General features: G+C 38.8%; 1 protein-coding gene across 6 annotated transcripts in view; it reads right to left on the reverse strand.

Moving 5' to 3' along the window:
• LOC116313443 (piezo-type mechanosensitive ion channel component 2) overlaps window positions 1-21,457 on the reverse strand; it is a 92,135-nt gene that overhangs the window by 63,618 nt on the left and 7,060 nt on the right. For all 6 annotated transcript variants that reach the window (XM_039601953.1, XM_039601955.1, XM_039601954.1 and 3 more), the window contains exons 3-7: window positions 16,454-16,579; window positions 8,792-8,834; window positions 4,848-5,010; window positions 2,955-3,222; window positions 1,288-1,501 (exon numbers count right to left, since the gene is read on the reverse strand). In XM_039601953.1, coding sequence (XP_039457887.1) covers window positions 1,288-1,501; window positions 2,955-3,222; window positions 4,848-5,010; window positions 8,792-8,834; window positions 16,454-16,579 — 814 coding nt within the window. The remainder of the gene's footprint in view (window positions 1-1,287; window positions 1,502-2,954; window positions 3,223-4,847; window positions 5,011-8,791; window positions 8,835-16,453; window positions 16,580-21,457) is intronic.

The raw sequence follows: 21,457 nt of genomic DNA on the forward strand, positions 1-21,457 counted from the left end.
GAGGTACCCAGGATGCATCCTAATCAGATGGCTCAACCATCTCAGATTGATTGGTTCAGCATCTGCACCAGTTTATCTGTCAATCTTTCTTTCTCCGTTCTTCCCCAACTCATGAACAAGATCCAGAGATACTTAAACTCCTCCACTTTGAGCCTAACTCCACCCCCAACTCCAATGTGAACAAAAGCAGGGAATGTCCTCGTTAGCCAAATTAAACAATTAAAATCAGATGACTGATTAACACCAGTGAAGAAAACAAAGTCAAATTAATAACAGAAGTCAATAGAGGACATGTTTAGAGAGAATTATAGTAGATATTTTAAAAGTGTACATTTGTTTTCACAGTTATTAAATAAACAGCATCATTCTCATTCCGAGCTGTCAGAATAGAAACAATGAGCTGACAGACTGCCTGCTATGAAGTCAGCTTACTGAACAACTGTGACTAACATATATTGGCAAGACGTTCAACAGTGTGGCTTTAGTCCAACCACAGCGCCTCACCGCAGCAGCCACAGACAGCTGATTGCCTCCTTTTTCATGCATAATAAAACAGCACTGGTTGTAGTGAAGAGCTTAAAAGCTCTGCATTTGACACTGATGTGCTATGAGTAGGAGTCTGATAAATCTACCCTCCAGCTAAGTTTTTCTTTTCATTGCTTTCTTGGTTGTAACAACAGTAAATATTTATTGTTTAAACAAACCTGCCTCGGGCGCAATAAATCTCGTTGAGTCGAAGGAGCTCTGGCTCCTGAGCCCTGTCATCACGTCATTTATATTCACATGATAAAAGAGCGTTAGTATCAGATTGTGATGTTTAACTACGGAAATACATTTCAGCAATTCATCAAAATGACAGGAGAGAAACAGATTGTAATGCCACAGTTTGACTTTCACTGTGTGTTGTTGGGACAGCAGTTTGTGTTTGTTCCTGAGTTGGTTTCCTTTCCTTTTGTGTGCCGAGTGAAAGTCAAGTGCACTGACCAAGTTTAACCCTCTGAGGTCTGATTACTCTGCTTTTGCTAACCCTAACCTATATCTGTGAGAATAAAAAAAGACTTTTTAAATCGTTTTTAAAGCCTGTAGGTTTTTGTTGTTTCTTTGAGAATGACAAATACAAACAACATAGAGTTAGCGTATTTGTTATGATCAGTGATCAGTTTTGCCCAACAGAGTTAAATTGCGGAAAATAATAAAGCAATAATAAATAAAAGTCTTGTTTTTCTGATGTAAAGCCAAAAATTTAAAGCAGTATAATGTCTGAATTCTGAGCTCCACATTTCTGACCTGATGTAGCCGTCGTTGGTCAAGACGGACTCCTGAAAGAACTGGAACTGGTAGAGGTAGAGGACGATCAGATGTCCGGCGCTGAAGATGGCCATCAGAACACACATGCAGCTGAACATCAGCGTGCTCAAGGTCCGGCGCAGGGACCACCAGGTGCACAAGAAGAGGAAGGTGAAGAAGTAAACAGCTGAGGTCAACGAGGGCAGCGTGATTCCTGCAAACATAAAACCAGTGAAAACCAGTCAGACATCTGCCAGAGTGGTATATAAATACAAGCCTTTTTTTTTAACTCACATGGAGCCTCAGATTGTGTTCCCGTAATTTTATAATGTTTTAATATGTTGAATGTGGCAAAACTTTCACATCATTAATGCTGTTAAATAATGACTGAGAAATAATTCCAAATATGGTTTAACATACTTATTCATGCATGTTTTACGTCTTGGCCGTCAAACTAGAGTTCAAATACACTTTATATTATGTACTGTCACCAGATAAATCTGAATAGTGATAACGTGCAGTGCAGTGGCTAGCATTGTTGGCAAGAAGGCTCTTGGTTTGAACCCCAGCTGCGGCCTTTCTGTGTGGAGTTTGGATATTCTCCCTGTACACGTGTGGGTTTCCTCCAACTTCCTCTCACAGTCGAGAAATGTATGTCAGGTTAACTAGTGATTTTAAATTAGGCATGACTGAGCAGTAGTTAAAGTGGTCTGGAGTCTCAATATTTTTTTTGTATGAGAATTAATGAATCATTTATTCAGTGTTTTCTTTTCTCTAAAGTCTTGAATGGGGGGGGCGGTTTGCTGCCTTGTTTTTGCAGGGATTATGAGATTTTAAATCTAAATTCCTCTACGTTCCTTGCTTCACACTTGTTTTCATTATCACAACGTCATAGCTATGTAATTACTGTTTTAAAAACAATTTCTTCAAGGTGAGTTCAACAACACGTGGAAAACTGTGGAAAAACAGGTTTTATGAGCACCAGTCTGAAATTAAAGCCAGCAGACTCACACTAAATACATGTTGTTAATAGGATGACTGGAAATAGGCCATTTCTTTCATTATTTTCTCACTAAGATATTTTTCAGCACTTCCCTCTCATACTTCAACAGAATAAAAAAAAATTAAAAATCATCATTGAAAATCTTATTTCAGTGTATTAGGATAAAGACCCCCCCCTTTTCCTGGCAATCCTCAATCACTGTAAACATAACTACTCAAGATTAAATCATACTATGTGCACTGGGAGGTCTTGTGCTAATTATAGAAAAAAATGGACTCCCTCTCATATATGTCATACATTTTTCTTCACAGCTTGGGAACTGCATCTCCTCCACAAACAAGACTGGTGTTTACAGTCAAAATCATTAAAAAATTAGACTAGAATTTTCTGATTTTCACAAATCCCCCCATTTAAATGTCTATAAAGTGGCCCTGATTAAAAGCCACTGAGACAAGTTTAAACAGAAAAATGTTTTAAACTCAAACGTGTTCAAAAAACCCCCCGGCTGCTTTTAGCTGGAGGAGCAAAAACTGGTGGAATTGTAGAGCAAACATCATTCAAGTTAATGTAAGGTGCCCAACTTGAACACATAAGCAAACAGACTGTATGTTTCATGATAATCTGAAACTATTTATTTGCCCACAAACAGAAAAGATTTCCTCACCTGTTATGCACAACAAGATGGTGATCACCACTTTTCCTGCAGTGGTTATCAAATTCCCGATGATCTCCTTCACTTTGGAAGCAACTTCTGCCACCATCCGCAGAATCTTCATCTTTGTGCTCTCTTTTGCTTCTTCTTCCTCCTCCTCTTCCTCCTCCTCTTCATCCTCCAGCACCTCATCTTCCTCGTCCTCCTCAGCCTCGTACCCTGCTTCATAGTCTTCCTCCAACAGGATGTTGTCCTCCAGGCTTAGCTTCTCGTCTTCCTCCTTGGGAGGAGATAAAAGCGACACATTTAAGGTGCACATATGGGTGCAGCTCGGAGGTCAGAGCTCTCCATGGTGCTGAAAACAATTTCTTACAGGTAATCTCTACTATTACTAAAAAAGTAAAGTGTGTCACGTGTGTTCCTGCGAGTGTCTTTCAGTATGGTTAGCATGTAACACAACATGTCAGGGCATATATGTGGCCTGTGTAGCTGCTTGAAAGCCTTAGCAGATGTTTTCCTCTGGAACCACATGTTGGCTTGACATCTAATCAGGTCAGCTCTTCCTTGGCTGCTGAATCTAAGCAATTATGTGTCCCTGTCTTCCCTAAGACTCTGTAAAAGAGAAACATCATAGGAAGCAGGCCACTCACTTCAACACATAAAGTGCTAGGCAAAGAAAGAAGCAGGCAGCAAATCCTGTTATAACAGAACGCAATACAGGCGCTGTAGATTAATTCTGGTGTTTCTCAGTAATAAAGCGGCCATGCCATCTGTGCCAACCAGAGCAGCACAGTGGAAGTGAAAGTGAATGTGGATTTAATTAACACAAGTCATAAAGAGAAGGGAGGACTTGCCAGGAGACGGGGGATGTTGTCCAAGTCACCAACGCTCACGGGGAAGTTTACTTGAGTTCTGCTGCTCACAGCTTATAGAGCTCACATTAGGACTTGAAGAGCCCTATATGCCCTATACAAGAGGTTATTTTAGCGCCTTCGAGGAACTATCATTTTAATTTGGTGCCATATAAATAAAACTGAACTGAAGTGAAATTGAATTTGATTGTTTGTAACAAGGTGAATTTAGTTTAGACGGCCATTAAAAACACAAATATTTTATTATTATTTTGTTTTAAATGTGGTTCTTTTTTTAAGGTCTAGAAAAGATGCAGTTCTCTTCAGCAGCTATGTTTCTCAACAGAAAAGTCAGGTCACTTTGAATTTGAGATTTGCTCTATGAGTTGGAGGTCCATGGCGAAATCACGAATGCGCACACAGGTTTTCAGAAAGGGGATGCCAGTAGCTGTGCAATTTAAACAAGCTCAGGTTTTTGTATTTTTAACGAACAGATTTGTGAACTTTTTAGTCTCCTTTTATGTACTTATAGCAATAATTTTGACGGCATACAATGAACAACTTTTTCTTTCCTCAGCGCTGAAGTCTGTAATCAGTTTGTGTGAAATTGTTTACATTGGAGTTTACGGCCAACTGAAAGTTCCTCCGACCAGACTGAGACATTTCCACTTGATATTCAGAGAACATTATTCTCTTCAAGACACTTTTATTCTTTGTTTTAGGCACAAAAATCTGCTTGTACTCAGCTTCCTAAATGATTTATTGTTTTTTTTATGAAATTCAAACTTTAACCCACAACTCCCTTCACTTTCTATTTCAAACAGGAAAGGAAACAATAAGTCAATTAGTAGACTGCTCTCCATTCCTTTCACTTTCTTGATTCTCGTGCTGCGTGAAACCGACCAATACTTTGTTTTTCCACCCACTGTGAATATCTGAATTGTGTGGAGTTTTCATGGAGTAAGAAAATATTACAATGAACAACAACAAAATTAAAAGAACGTTTCGAACCATCCAGACAGACGGACTTCATTTCAGCTCAACTGAAACCTACCTGTTCCTCTGATTGGAAGTCTTCATTGTACTGTGCCATGTCCTCAGGCGGCCTCTTCTGGACCAGAGTGCGACACAGCAGCCAGATGCCCAAGCCGACCATAAACATGCCGATATCGGGGATGAACACTCGGATGCCATTCCCCGCATCTGCACCTCTCACACTGGGGACAAACAGACAAAAGATGGGACACAGACGCTGACAGAAAGCAGATGCTCGGTTCCTTAAAGTGCAGATGAATCCCAAAAATCGTGATTTGGAGCAATCTTGCAGGCCAGTAACACAACCGAAGGATGGAAATTGGGACAAGATAAAACAGGCTTAACTGCCCGTGGACAATGAGGTCTAATATGAAGCAGTTTTTCTGAGAAATCCAGGGACTCCTGGTCGCTTGTTTAGTTTACTTTGGCCCATAAACAGGTGTGCTGTCCTGTGTTTGAACCTGGCTGAATTCTTCGTCACATGTCCCTCTGTATCTCTGACTTATAAGAACTAAAATAAAGAAAAGTTATTAATTCATTCTAATCCGTTTCAGGCAGACGGGAGCTGCACTGAGAATCACGAGAACAGGTATTACTGAAGCAAAACACCACCTGTTCACATGAACGCATGGGAATCTGTATTTTTCCCTTACTCAACTGTTCTTTTAATATGTGTTGTGCTCAGATTTTATATGCAGTACCACCCTCTTTAATGAAATCGGGCTTTAAACATATTGCTGTTAACGAGTTAAATTCCATTCAAACAAAAAGGCCATGAGAGAGCGAGAGCGTTATTTTCTGTTTTTAACTAAACTGTGAAAAACATGTTTACTCCCCTAAAAACTGCATCCTTTGTTCATACGGAGGCAGCTGGCGTAATTAGCCCTATTTCTTTTCTCTTTCATCTGCAGGGAGTAAGAAAAGTAAGGACTAAAAAAAGGGATCATTTTGAGATGTTTGTCCATCTGTCTGAATTCTCTTGACAACACTTAATAAACAAATCATATTTACTTGAAGACAGCTCGGGGTTTTTATTACTGATATATTAAAACATGACGCTGTTTGAACTCTTGTAGTTATATCGCTGTGAACAAACACTGCCTTTGCAACATTTGTTATTTGATTAGTCCGCTCACCTCTAATTAAATACAAAAAGGTTCGTTCAAACAGGAAGCTAAACACTGGTGGTGGACAGTTGCCATGACTGCTGCAGTAATCTCAGACTTCAAATAATCCAGAGAGATGCATTTATGCTGCCCGAGGACGCATTTTATGAGGTGTCATGATTGCATGTTCTATTAAAACAAATAAAAATTGTCCCTGAAATGGCTAACAGGTTTCAAAAGCTTTAAAACTCTCTTTTATCATCCAAACCAATTTCTATTTTGGTTTTACAGCAATAGCGCTCCATCCTGTGTTTGGCTACTAAAGTGTTTTCTTTACATTTCATGCTGGGCTCCAAGAGTAATTAAACAGTTTACAATAAACACACCATACTGGTGATTCTGCGGCTCAGGCTGCAGAGAAAAAGCTGACCGAATACTTAGATCTTGTAATTAAAAAAAAAAGAAAGAAAGAAAGAAAGAAGCAGTCATTTAAAAAAAAAAAAACAGCCAGTGTCATTCTGGATTCTGGTCTTGAGCTTATATAAAGCTTATAAAAGTTAACAAGTTGAAAACAGAGTGCTAATCATCTTGATGGAAAAACGCACACACCGATAAATAGATGCGCCTCTGGCTTCTGTTGTGGAGTTTAATCTACTCAAGGACGCCTGTTTCCATTTGCTTCATTGTTGTGAAGCTTCGCGCATCCTCACACGGATGAAAGAGATGGAAACCATCAGAGCCAAACGGGGCTGAGCCAGTAACTTCAGTGACTCCCACTTTTCCCATAGTTATCATATGAGGGAATCACAAAAACATGAGTAGTGCTGGGACCTATGCTCACTGGTCCAAGCTACAGCTGGATTTAGTCACACCACCTCAGTGAAAAACTTTAAATATAGACCAAATAAAATATTCCCTGTATATAAATATTTGGTATTTATAAAGGTCAATCCTGAGTAAACTGAACAATCAGCATGACCAGAAAAAGTCACACAACAGCTGTGAATCATTTGCAGGCTTGGATACATCTGAGCTCAGGTCCATTTAGGCATTAAAATGCACCAAAGCCAACTGTAATCACTGTTCATATACTGTATATGACCCTCGACACAAACAGGTAAATGCATATGGGATAAAATGTTTATGGCTCTACTTCCGCCACTTACAGTATGAAGGATGTTGAGTACTGGAAAAAAGGACGTGGCTGAGTTAGGACATTCCCGTACTCAGGAAACCACATCTAATATGATCATGTGTGTGGGGGGGGGGAGGCAGACACAACAGCAAAAGCTTTGAAAAATAGGCCCGTCAACCCACTGTCAAACATAAGTGGGTTTAGCGTTCAACAAGAATCCACACAGGGACAGGTTTGGAGCTTTTATGAAGCTGGGCACATGACGAGCCACTGCAGCTACAGTAAAAAGTGATGTTTAATGTTATTGTGGGGCTGCTATATTTAAGACACTTTGCACAGTCGGTGAAGCAAAAATGTGAATTTTAAAATAATTTCTTTTTTAAGATATCTTCTTAAAACTGCATTATTATTATTGCAACCACAGTTGTACTATTTATGTGTTATCATCGCTAAGTAGGGTTTCAATTTCAAAACTGAATTTGTTTATTTTGATTTTGTTTTCATTTTGTACAAATATGAAGTTTTAGTTTGTTTTTAACGATCTTCAGTTGACCCCTTTTCTTTAGTATAGTTATTTTATAAGGTATATTTTTGTTATTTAGTTTATCGCATTATACAATAGTTTATTTTCTAAATTCTACTTTTTTAAAAGTCTTATTTCACCTTTCCACACAAAATTTCAAAGTTTTGACTGCACACACTGTGCCTGCAGACCGCTCAGTCCATAGTGTCTCATCTTTAGTTGGTGCAGACTGCTTGATTCCCTGCTCAGACTCGACTCTAAGGTCTTTTATTTCTCTAAAAAGCAGTGCATTTGGGTCAGGTTGGCACTTGGACAAAATGCTCAATGTCTGTGTCCCTGCTTTACATTTAGGTCTTTTCGGTTATCAGAAAAATCGACAATCGAGGTTAGTGGGCAAGGAAGACTGTATTTATGTTTTCTCTCTCTTAAGGTCACTTAAATGTCATCATGCATGTTTGCATGTAACAGTGTCCGAACTAACTGATCATATTTTTAAATTCTGTTATCCGGACTTTTTCATAAATATTTTTAATTTTGTCGGCCACATGACGTGTACGGCACTTTGGTTTGGTTTTGTTTCTCTCTTTATTTTTATTTTTAATTTGCTACATAAATAATTTTAGTAAGTAATTCAGTAATTATTACACATATTACACAGAACACTTTTCTTAAAAGTAATGCAGTGCGCTACTTAATTACTCCCAGAGAAAGTAATTTGTTATACTACTCTTTACATTACTTTTGATTTTCGCTCTCGCTCGCTCGTGTTTTTGTGCTATAAAATATAAATAAAGTATCCATATCCACTCTGTAGACTGCGCCACTATTTTCCACCTTCAGCACAGGAACTGAAATCATTTTGTAGCACAAGTGCAGGAAGAACCGATAAGTGGAATCAATAGACAAGAGGATAAAAAAAAATTCCAAGGAATTCTCGATTCCCATCGCTGCTCCTGAGACACAAGCTTTTATTTGAGAGGGATCTTTAATCCAAAATCATCTTTGAGGAGAAAGTTATTTTTCAAAGAGTATTGTTTAAAAAAAAGTATAAAATACTTTGACTGGAGTAAAGTATAAGCTGTAGGAAATCCATAGCTTGATGACCAATGTGGACATGGGGGTCTCGGGAGATTTAAAATATAACAGCCTATAGCATCATTATTATTTATAACTCATTATTAGTTTAAATCTTATCTTACCTTTCAAAGCCAATTTGTCTTATGGATTTCTCCCATGAGGAACCTGCACACAAATATATGAAGTAATTAAGTGAGTACAGGTAAGGTCTGGCAAAGAAAAGCACCTTTAAAGTTAATAATTGTTAGATCACAGTCATTAGAAACAATCAGCAACTTGGCTGTTCAAGAAGCACCATGATAAAAAAAACAAATTAAACAAAAGAAATTTAATAGTTAGAAAGAAGACGCTTCTATTAATGTATCCAGTGATAGCGACAGCTCATTACAGCTCATTAATATTCACTATCATAAACAAAGAACCACAGTCTAGCTGGAAAAAATAGAGTGAGCACTGTTTTAAATCAATGAGTCTGAGTCAATCATTTAATTTCATACAGAGGATCGTTCGTGATGCTCGTGTAACCTTCATGTATAAACGAGAAAATAAAAACCAAAGCCTCGTTTCCACACTTTGCATTGGTTGAAGTGTTCCTGACCGTCACTCCAACACCCACAAGGAGATTTCCAGGTATTCAATTCATGAGCTAGGGAGAACGAAAGAACAGCACTCATTCGGCCTTTGTTCTACTGCCACAGAAAACACAACATCAGAGTGTGACTCAACTAAATGACGTGTCAGTACAGTCCATCTGTTTTGTCTATTGGTAGTAATTATATGCTGAACTGAATTTAGCTCAACGCAGATAAAGCAGATAAAACACTTCATCTTTATCTTATCTGCCGTGTCTCCGCGGTGCAGGCCGGCTACTGCCAGCTTGTCAAGCTAAAAAAAAAGAAAAATGACATTTTTTTCACAGCAATTCTTGTTTAGCATTTACAAACACTTTACCACATTGAGCAAAACAAGTAAGTACAATCATCTTTCATCAGTGATCAAACTGGGCTGGAGCCTATCCCAGCTGTCTTGGGGCGAGAAAAATATTTAAAGAAAAATATATATTTTTCTTTGAATAAAATGTTTTCCTGTTAATCAAAAAAAAAAAAATCACCACAGTTGTTAAGAAATTTACAAAGTAAAAAAAGAAAGAAAGAAAACAAACATACACACATCTGTGAAAGGAGAGGGCTACATGACATACCCTGACATCTAACACTTCATCCACAGTAGAAGACTCATCAGTCCACTTCCACTCAGTTACTCCCATCTAAAAGAGCTCACTGATGGAGGAAACAAACTAGGTTGTGAGGGCTAAGTGTCTAGAATGACTCATTCAGTAACAGCTAAACACCCAAATAGAACAAAAGGAAATTAGTTATTATTATCTCTGTGGTACTAAGCAACACTGCAATACATTGCCCAGTGACAAGCAACCATTTTATCACGTGTGGAGCAGAGAATTGAAACACCAAACAATCTATTTGCATGCTGATGGTAAAGGTAAACATAGTATTTGTTCAATTTAATGTAAAAAAATGATTCTGTGTAGCTCTCATCAGCTTTCAGCCACGTTTCCACACAGCTGTATGGCTCTGATTCTCAGTACCTTGCATAAAACTGTGCCACACAAGCTCAGAAGAGCAGAAAGCAGAGAGCCAAACATCAACGTTAAAAGCTAAAGACACACATGTCTTTATTTGGAGTAAAAGCACCAAACCTGAGTTTAAAATCTGCAAATTCCACTGACCTGAAACATGAATCCAACAACTTGTTGGTCTGTGTCCACTGGATTTGTTAGTAACCATAACAAACCTACAAGCCAACGGTTTATCGTGGCTGTGTTTTCCTTTGGAATCTTTTTTTCCTCCAAAGGTCCAAAATTACTTAGGCCAGCTTTAATCATGAGATTAAACAACAGAGAAAACTCCAATCACAATGACATAAGCAAAATTAGACTTGAGCAGCAGTTTCAGTGAATATTAAAACATCTCTAGCACCAGCTCTTCAATGCACCTTTTGTTCTTTTGCTTTTGCTCGCCGCTTTGCTGTTTGTGTCATTTACAAGTAGCTTAAGTGGTCAGGAAAGAGGGGAGTGCCAGAAACTTGCACAGTAGGAGATAAGCTCCACTCATGTTGTTCTAATTCCTAAAAATCACCCACAGAGCCTGATAGAGTTCATAGATTACTTAATGCCCTGTTTAAATCTTAAAATAGAAACCCAGTGATGCATTAAGCAAATGTAGTCAGTTTGCAACATGCAACTTCAACCCACCCCCAAAACCAAACCTACAGATGTAAGAGGAAATCCATCCTGTGTGTGAGATCATGCTAGAGGAATGTCAGAGGTGAAGCAAGGCCAGTCTGATGCATAGGATGTCTTAGGAATACTTTGTAGTGCAGACTGAACTCAGCACGGAGACTTCTAGAAGAGAGACTTTCTGCCTGCCGAGGCGAGGCCGCATTTCACCCCAGCTGGGCACCAAAAATACCTGTCCTCACACTTTATGCGAACGCCATAAAACACCCTTTGTACTTGCTGGGCTGTTAACCTCTCAGTGCTGCATTTCTTTGCACTCTCGCTTCTATCTCTGGGACCTAATGCCAGCTGCCCCTTTTCCACAGAGGATGGTGATAAGCACAATCAACATTTCAGCACATCATAATTATATCAGACAATCTGAGGGTTTAGTAAGTGTTGCACATTAAGGAAACAGCAGGAAAGACATGTGTGGATACAAAAGGGAATAACAGTGGGGCTTTATAAAGACCACCGCTACACAGACGTGTTTTTTTTAGGCTGCTTAGCCCTTACAGACTGGACAAATGTCTACTGCCATCAGACAAATTGAATGCACAAATCCTTTATTATACTTAAAAAAGCTCCTTAGCGACCAGATTGCTGCTAAAAACTACCATAAAGTTTAAACAATCCAAGGAAAGTATATGGAAGTGAGTGGAGCTTGGTTTTTTTTAGTCACAAACTGGCAATTTAGATCTGCAATGTATTGAACTCCACCCATCTGGAATACAAATGTTTTCAACTGTTTGTAAATGCAATGTCGAGTCAGCACGCAGGAATGACGGATGACTCCAAAGGAAGGCGTCCCCGGACTCATCTGGTGACCAGTCGCTGACCTGCTCCAACAGCTGGAGGTGTCAGCTTTTTTGGAAAGGTTTTCTCATTCATACTCATACTCAGCTTACTGCCCTAATGGCGTATTTGGCTGCGGTGAACGGAGGAAATTATATGAAGTTATCCGGGGAGAGGATAACCACCTAACTGCGAAGGAGGACTCGTTGTTTATACTCGACTGCCAAAAGGAAAAGGGTGTCAAGGAGGCTAAATGCCAGATATAGAAAATCTGAGATAAGGCTATTTCTCAGGCAGTAGAATGAGAGGACAAAGAGTAATGCCTAACTTCCTGTTGTATAGAAATAACATTAAAATATCAATATCAACAGGCTGACATTAACTTCAGGAAGCGGAAAAGCCAACAACATGTACACAAATCATCACAGTGACTCAAAATCATCGGTTTGCATATTGTGCAAGATTGGGTGCAGATTGTTTAAAAGAAGTGTGCTGCGAAATGTTGTTTTGACACGATACGAGGATGTTTTTGATCTACTCGGTGTGGTTTTTATTGAAATTCCAGTGTGAGATAAGGCAAAGCATAAATAACCTGACTTCAGATAGCAAGAATCCATACTAAGCATGTTTAAAATACCAGGAGCGGTGTGCATTCAAGGGAGGACAGTAAGTCATGAACGCCAAATTATTTATTTATTTTTTATTATTTTGCACTGCTGGAGGAACAAAACGGGGGGCCTTTTTGTTTTAATATATTTACCGTTCCTGCTCAAACAATTATCAAGGGTATTTATTTGAAGTGACAGCCTCTATTGATTTAAATCAGTCTTAACAATTAAGTCTGATATCCTTTACTTTCTTACTTTCAGCTAATCTCATAAGATCTACAAAACAAACAATGTGCTGCTAAGTCCAAGCTGACTTCCTCGGTGTGTCAACATCCACTACTTCTTCGAGCTGAAAGCAGGACTCTTAAAACCCACTGACAAATATTTATTTTAATTTCTTTTTAAAAAAGGCTCCACAATGTCCGACGGCAACGCACAAGTATTTAGAGACAGGATATGGACCGAGTCAGAATAAAACAGTCTGAGCACTCATTAAGGAACATGTCAACTAGAATAGCAGTGTTTCACTAATGTGTTATTAATAGTGTCTGAGTAACAATGGGCTTCTATAGCAAACAGATAAAAACTAAAACATGCTAAGCTGCACACACAATATTTGATAGCAGAACCAGTTCAACTAACCACCAAGAAGGTCCTGGGTCGGCTGAGGCCTTTCTGTGTAGTTTGCCTGTCTCACCGGGTACTCCTGCTTCCTCCCACAAAGACTATCATGTTAGGTTAAAACGTGAATGGTTTTCTGTCTCTCTGTTGGCCCCGCAACTGATTGGCGACTTGTCTAGGGGGTACCTAGCCTCGTGTCCTTTTTTAGAAGCCTGGACAGACTCAAGATCCCGTGAACCTGAACTGGATAAGTGGAAGTAAATTAATAAATGGACGGAAGTTCACTTTTGACTTAGATTGAGATTTATTATAACCAAAAATATATAAAAAATATAAACAGACTTATTATTTAAAGCTGGTCATTATGCTTTTCTGCATGCTACATATCTGTGGGTTTTTACATCATGCTACCAATTTGATATTCATTCAGTAAAATGTTTTTCACTGGACTCTTTTCTTTCTCTTGTGATCTCTTCCTGAATTTGGTCTTGTTAACTCTGGATGTCAAAGCTAAAGTGCATTTTATTTGTCTTGAGTTAACCTGCCATGTTAGTCTGTGTACACAGAGTGAATAGGTTGTCAGTTAAATGTAGCTGATTTCTAAAAAGTCATGTATTTCTGTTCTTTACTGCAATAATCTGTATTTCTTTCTTTACAGCAGAAGGTTTGAGCTACAGAAACTTTAACATCTGGCTGGTTACAGTATAGTTTTTTGTGTCATGGACTCTGGGTCTTAGCTCCAGGGTTTGGGGTTTATGGGTTCTTGATTCCTTTTGGAGATATGAATCATGTGTTTTGAGTTTTGTATTTTTCTTATAACAACATTTCCTGGTTCGTGTCTGTTTATTCATATTCTCAGATTTCGATTTCACATTTAGTTTGTTCTTGGTTATAATTTGTTTTATATTTAATTCGTTGAATTCCCGGGTATTTCCGCCTCCCTTGTATTTCCGTGTCATGTTTAATCTCTGTCGCCGTTATCTCTTCCTGTTTTATTTTAGTTATCGTTTTTCTCTGTGTCTTGTGTGATGTTTTACATCCTTTGTCTCAGGTTCTGGATTAGTTACAGCTGTCCTCCCACCTGTTGTCTCTCTCCACATTATCTGTTGTATGCATATATCGTCTGAGTCTTCTCTTGTCCTTTGTATTGTCGTCCCTCATGGCTGTGTGTCTCCCTAGCCTGTTTTCCTAAAGATCCCCGGCGTTCAGATACCCAGCTCCTGCCGTGCAGATGTTTGGACTTTTGTATTATTGTGAGCTAACAGCATTAAAGCTGATTTTTAAGTTCACTCCTGTTTCTCAAGTCCTCGTACACAATCTGCCTTTCACACAGCAAATCCTTGACATTTACAGTCACACAACAACTTGTTCTGACTAGAGAGAAAGTTGCTGTGTTCACTGTTTTTGCTGGATTGTTTCATTTTTTACACAAAATAATAATAATGAAAGTTTATTTGTATAGCACTTTCAACACATGCGTTTCAAAGTGCTTCGAATGAATGAATAATACAAAGTTATATAAAATAACTGGACAGAATTTATAGTGTCACTCCAGGGTTTGATCTGCCAAAAAACTGGAGCCCCTGAGACTTTAGTAATAAGGACTTCCTTGACAGAATATTTAGTCTACCCTCTCTGAGAGGTGCTGTGTGTTTCTGCCTGAGGCGATAAGGTTCGTTCTACCTTGTGAGTTGGCCGTTTCTCGGCGGAGAAAACCGAGCCGCTTCCATTAGAGAGAACAAGTCATTATAACATAAGGTCAGGGTCTGTCCCGTCTAGACACGTTCAAATTTTACAGTTTGATACAGAGTTTCATGAGAAACCCAAGGCCAGCTATTAACACCTTCCCGACACTGAGTCAGGAACTTACAATGTTTGCTTTACTGGCACCAAGTATCCTTTTTCTCTGCATTGCCATATGGCACAAGGAAGCTAATTACACTGAGGAATGCGTCGGATCCATAAATCTTCATGATGTGACAAAATGTAATAAGAATGAAGGTATCTCAAAAAAAAAAACAAAAAAAAAACTGAATTACTATTCAGCGCAAAGTGTGCTCTCTCCTGCAAATGGTGCATGTCTTCACTTAGTGTTTTGGATGGAAACCTTGCCTCAGGCTGTGAAAAAGCTACAACTTTCTCTGGCGATATACAACTTTGTGACCTTGCATCAGCGGCTGGTCAGAGTGCAGGTACACAAGGGCACGTGAGACTGATGGGACACATGTGTGCACATAGTCGGTCATGAACAGGAAGAGAATCTGCCTTATCTGGTCTCTCCCACCCCCCAAAAAACATCCATTCTGTGCAAGTAAAGCATGGTTAATGTCTTTACAGTCAGGTTTAACTTCATTTATATTTCTGCTTTACGCCATAACTCCAGCAGCTACGTGCAGCTGCAGGAGCACAGAGGCTACACCACAGCTCGTATGTGTACACCTCTTTAAAAAGCGTAATCAGACACTGGAGCTATTTTGGCTACGAGGGAATGAAAAAAGTCTATGATTGATCAGAGGGAACTGCTTTATGTTCTCTAGGCCTGCAACTGAGGCCCTGAAAACTCTTCAGATACAAACATTTGATTCAACTTGATATCTTAGGCTTATTAAATTAAAATTATTTGAAAGTAATGCAGGTAATTTGCATTTTTAAAGCAGGCTGGACATTTTTTCAATGCGCATGTTTTAAAACAAGTTATTTGTGGTAATCTCAGAAAAGAAATAATATTTACAGGGTAAATAATCAAAGTGCAACATGACCAAATTAAGCTAAATCATCTAAGTAATATTACTGGTTCTACCATTAGGTTACCCACACAAGGGTAAATCAGGGTTAAGCTTTTCCAAGATGGTGTTTTCGTTTGAATATCAAAACACAGAGGAAGATTTTTTTTACCTCGTATTTTACCATATTTGATTTCCCAGTGAATACAACCAAGGCAATAAGTTCCCTGCAAAAGACATTTGATCCAATAAAAATATGATTTTTATAGAAAAATACCCTTAAATGCTCTGCCAGTGCCAATGTCTTAACCCAGAGGTAAGCTGCCGACCTCTGCCCTATCCAGATCTACACCAGAAATTAATGAGCTCTACTTTTACCCATACTCCACCCCTCTACCAAGTTTCATAAACTCCAGCTTGCTAGTTTTCATGTAATCGTCCAAAGAAACAAACTGCAACGGTCACATACCTTTGCCTTGACTCACACTTTGGCAGAAAATGATTTTAAAGGGTTTAATTCAGCTTTATTAGTCTATCGCCTTTTCTAAAAACTAATAAGGTGCTTCCTGCATGTCTTTTTAAATATTTCCAGAAGGCAAGAACAACAGAAGACCACTCAATCAATCAACTCCATTCCTGCTTCTTGGATTCTTGACCCGTGAGGGATTTTTTTGATTTCTGTATACAGAACAAACGTCACTACTCTTAGAGCATTTACTACAATGGCTGCAGTGTACTCACAGTTGAAGTTGGAGGCGATGGAGTTCCCGGCCACGAGGCTGTGGACGGTAATCTGATAGATGATGTGGAGTAGCAGGAAGGACATACTGGTGAAGCAGAGCGACTGGAGGAGACGCCCTGTGTGGCCTAACAGAGGAGAACAGCTACAGTGAGTTCAACACGGCTCAGTTTAAAGATTCCCACATGTTCATTCATCCACTGAAACACAGAAAAGTCTATGTGCTGGTTTGCTTATGTAGATACTGAGAACTTTATCAAACACAAAAGTGAAATTTTGCTTCTTTTTGAGTTTGACTGACATATTTAAAAAGTGCCATTTCATGTAGTTTTCTTAGGACTTCAGTTCAGGACTGGACGGATTTGAAAACAGACAGATGTTTCTCATAGAAAAAGCCAGCGCCTGGAGTCTGGAGCTGTTTTGAATGAATTGGTAAAGATAGTGCGGGTGACTGGGACAGCACCCAAGAGGGATTTTCAGTGGATCACAATACATATCCTGGTCAAGAGCTGGTAACGTTACTATTGAGCAAAGCTAATTTCTACTGACAAGTCAAATAAACATTCTGGTGACCTCTAAGTCTATAAGTTATCGTCTATAAGTTTTTGAACCTGATTGTATTCTTCAGCTTTGGTGTCTGTTGGTGTTCACAGTAAGGACTTGGCTGTTGGAGGCCATGAACACGAAGGCGTTGACTGTGAAGAATACAGCTGTCGGTGGACATGACTGATCCTGGGAGGGTGGAAGAGATCGGGCAGGGGAGCTGCCACAGCTGTTCAACACATGGCCACTTTATGGTGCACCTACAGGTATTTGGGATAATTTCAGGAGCTGTTATGGTCAAAATTCTCAGCAGCAGGTTTTCCACTAATTATGAAAATGAAAATCTTGATCGAGAGAAGGCGAATGAAGCTTGATCAGGCTCTTATTCTTTGATTAATAAATAACAGTAATGTCTTGTGCTGGGCTATCAGCAATGTTTTATCAAATAGTTTTGCTTATCTGAACAGCTTGGTTCTTCACTGGGCAACATCCCCATCTCATTAAATTTACTGCATCCTTGTGGGGGAATGCACAACAGTTTTACTACAGTGGGGTAATATCCTGGCTGAGGTGAGGCGCTACTGCTGAGCCTCGGGACGCTGAGGGCTAACCTTATCAAACGTGTGCAGCAACACATCATGTTGGACTTCTTGCAGTAAATGTTGAAGTAAAAACAATTTGTGCTAATTTCCCTTTGCAATTCCCAATGCTTTCACAATGGGGGAAAAGAATGCTTGTAAATGCGAGGTATGAGGAGTTTTTGCGAGCTTCTGCATCCAAACTGGTACTAAGGCTCAGGACATTGCAACTGGTTTGGCTTTACCCCCCGTTTTTCCTATTTGTAATAGAACATTTTTGCTGCCTGACGGCCATCTGACTTGTTTGCCAATGCTCATCTTGAAAAAGTAATCTGCGTCACTTTTTCAGTTTCAAAATTCTGTCCCAAGAGCACTTTTTTTTTCCCCCTTTCAAAACAGAGGCCATTGTTTGGTTTTAACAGTTCCTTCTTTTTCCTAAACAGTCAAAGAACTTCATCCATCTGACAGCGTTAAGACCTGACGAAACACGCTGTCCTGCCAAATCACAGTTTCAGAAAAGCCTAATTAAATCTTTTAAAGACCAGTTCAATTTATGGGGAAGCCTGCTGTCCGACTTAACAATAAGAGAAAAAGCATCTCAGGTCGTTAAAAAGCATGAAAGCATGACAAAGACTAAAAAGAAAAAAAGCCAAATTAGAAGTCTGCAAGCTAAAACATAAACCTGATAACCATATAACCCATAACATCAAATATTTACGTGAAGTCATGTAAGACGGGTAAAAGACTCCCGGTCGTGTCACTACAGATTTCACAAAGCTTGTAACACCTACTGCTAAAGCTCTCGCAATGCTTGTTGCTCTTATAAAAGCAACAGCTTAGATTTTGTTCACCTCCACTGGGAATGCCTTCAAAGGTACATAGAGCTAAATACTGCAATTACAGCATTAGAGAGTAAATCACAAAAACAACAACAACAAGTTGCATAAAATATTGTCTCTGTGCTCACATATCTGTGGGCAAACAGCCGCGCTGCAGCTTTTCAAAGCAAAACGCACCTAATGAATTATTCACGTCAAACATTTGTTTTAAATTAACTTCACAGATTTAACTGCTGCATATCCTTGAAGATGAAAAGACAAAATGAAACAGACCATCAAAACAAAGCAGTGAATTTAGCTCAATCTATTTACCTAATTCCCTCTAAAATGATTTTAAACATGCGAGTCTTTACTGCAAAATAAGATGCTTTTTATAAGTTTGTGCTGTCTGTGTCTAATTGGTGTTTAGTGTTTAAAGCTGATTTGTAACATATGAATCAACAGGAATGTTACTAGAAATTATGATTATCTGGTAACAATATAAACAGAGATCAAATGAATTTGATTAAATGTTTCCACGGTGATTATTTTAACCCAATGTGCATCTTAAAGGTACTGAATTGGACTGTAGATGGTAGAAATATGAGAAGCCTCTCCCCTTTAACTCTCTAAACAATATCTACCTACAATCAGCTGTTTGTGCAATGACAACATTGTAATTGTTCCAGCTGTTTTGTACACAGTATATTATCCTGTTATTAAAGTCCTGCCATAACTTCCTCATAGTGAGCCTGTCAGCCGGCAGCCCCCTCCCTGATGACAGACAGCTGAGGCAGACAGATGGGACGCATGTCCTGGCAGGTTGCACTGGAAGGATATCTCATACTTTCTGACGCCGATGACTTCACTCCTCTCGTGTTTTGGATACTTTGACAATGCGCGGTGAAAGGTCACATAAACACAAGCTACTAAAAATTTAATCCACTTTCCTTTAAGGCTAAACAAAAGAACTGGCATTTTGTTTTGTGACGAGTCGGGGTGGCGGTCTACCAACATTTTTGATAGTAGTTTAAATGACCTTTTAATCAGCACGTCGTCGCCCCTTGTCAAATACGTGTGATGTTGTGACATCTATACCGTTTTGTGGATTGGTTCTTTTAGTTTGCAGATACAAAAAATTTCTACTACCAAGTAAGAAAAACTCAATTGTTTAAATGGGTCTGAAGACTGGGAATTTTTTTAGGTTATATAAGAGCTTTTTATAAGCGACAGATTTTTTAGCAGCTGGTAATTACGCCTGGAAATGCCTCTCTAGGGAAACTCGAACTTACTGCTCAGGACGGTAGAAATAATTAACATTGATTGATTATAAGTAAAAAAAAAAACCAATTATTGTTAATAATCGAATCAAACAACAATAAAATATATTTACATTTATTCTAGTATTTCTTTCTTTTTCAGTGCTTATTAATAGTATTTTTTTATACCAGAGTGAAGTTGTTTGCACTCTAAACCTGTTGAATATGTTCTGAAGTTCATAAAATCTGAATTTGAGAAGTTAACACATGGCAGCAACAGTCCTCCAGCTTAAATGATGCTCAGTTGGTACTAAAGGACCCACAGCGTACCAAGAAAATATACCCTGCACCATTACACCACCAGCAGCCTGAACTGTTGATACAAGGCAGGGTGGAGCAACGCTTTCATGGTGTTCACACCAAATTCTGACAGTCGCAGCAGAAAGACTGACTCATCAGACAAGGCAACGGTTTTCCAAACTTTTATTGTATAATTTTATTGTATAATTTTGGTGAGCTTGTGCGAAATCCATCCTCTTCGGGTTGATCAGATGTAAAATTAAATATTAATTTCAGCCTTGTTAGTAACAGGAATACTTTGTATATTGTTTGTTTTTTGAAGTGTGCAGTTTTAAGAAAAGCTACATCATATCAATGGCATAGACACCAGTTGTTTTTGTAATATGACCGAATGTTTTCATATTAAAACACCCATTAAGGCAGGAAAATATGACAAAAACATAACAGCAATAATGTCCGTCAGTCTAATTCATCTATAACATTGTTTATTTGATTTTTTGGGGCAATTTTACTTTGCTCAGTATAAAAGTTTTGGACTGTGTTTACAAAAGGTAGACAAAAAAATCAGTTACACATATATTAACAGCATTATTGTGAGTATTGTTGACACATTATCGATATATTAGTTTTTAAATATCATAGTTATCATTATCCTTAATGTATATCCTGTCATGACTGTTGAACGACTCTTGAAATCAGCAGCTATCAGCTCCATGAACGTCCAGCTTTACTAGAAGCCTCTTTAACTATTGATGAGACTGTAAGTGGTCCACTCTCTCCTCTCCCGCCCCTCCCCTCTCTCTCTTCCTCCTTTACTTCCTGATTGTTATTTCAGCTGGAGACGAGCAGAGACGAATCTCGGACTGGACGTCGCTCCCTCAGACAAAATAGGTTTATGTATTATTAAACACTACATGTGGTCTCCTACAGAAGCCTGTATTATTAGAGGTCTGGGAGGTGTGCTGTTTAGTGTTTTGTGGTGGGTGAAGTGCATAAAAGCGAGGCTGAAATCCCACATTCATCACCCGTAAGGAGAACAGTCACCTCAGTCACTTCTCATAAACCGCAGAGGTCCACCGTGATTCATATTTCTTCAGAGGATGAATGGATTCTAAATAGCTGTCAGAAGATCATATGGAAGCTTGTTTACCGGCTGTAAACTTCCTGCATTTTTATCTAAACCAAAACACCAGAAAGGTTAAAGGTCACCTTCAAATTGAATGAATTAATGAACATCACAGGCGCACGCAGATTGTGATGCTATGGCCTGGAAAGAGAAACTTCTCAGTTTCTGTTCTGCAAATAAAATGGTTAGCCATTATCAAAACCAGTCCTCATCCCAAGTTTCTTTTTCTTTTCTTCTCTAAGAGATATTTTACAAGCTCTTTTGTGTTTTTCTTCTCGACAGAACAACTCGTGTGTTTAGTTTTGTATCATTTATATGGGTATTATATGAGCAAATAAACTAAACCTGAGCCTAAAATGGCAATTTTCATCAAGAGCTCCTT

This window comes from Oreochromis aureus, linkage group 18, assembly GCF_013358895.1.
Source record: "Oreochromis aureus strain Israel breed Guangdong linkage group 18, ZZ_aureus, whole genome shotgun sequence".
Taxonomy (NCBI): domain Eukaryota; kingdom Metazoa; phylum Chordata; class Actinopteri; order Cichliformes; family Cichlidae; genus Oreochromis; species Oreochromis aureus.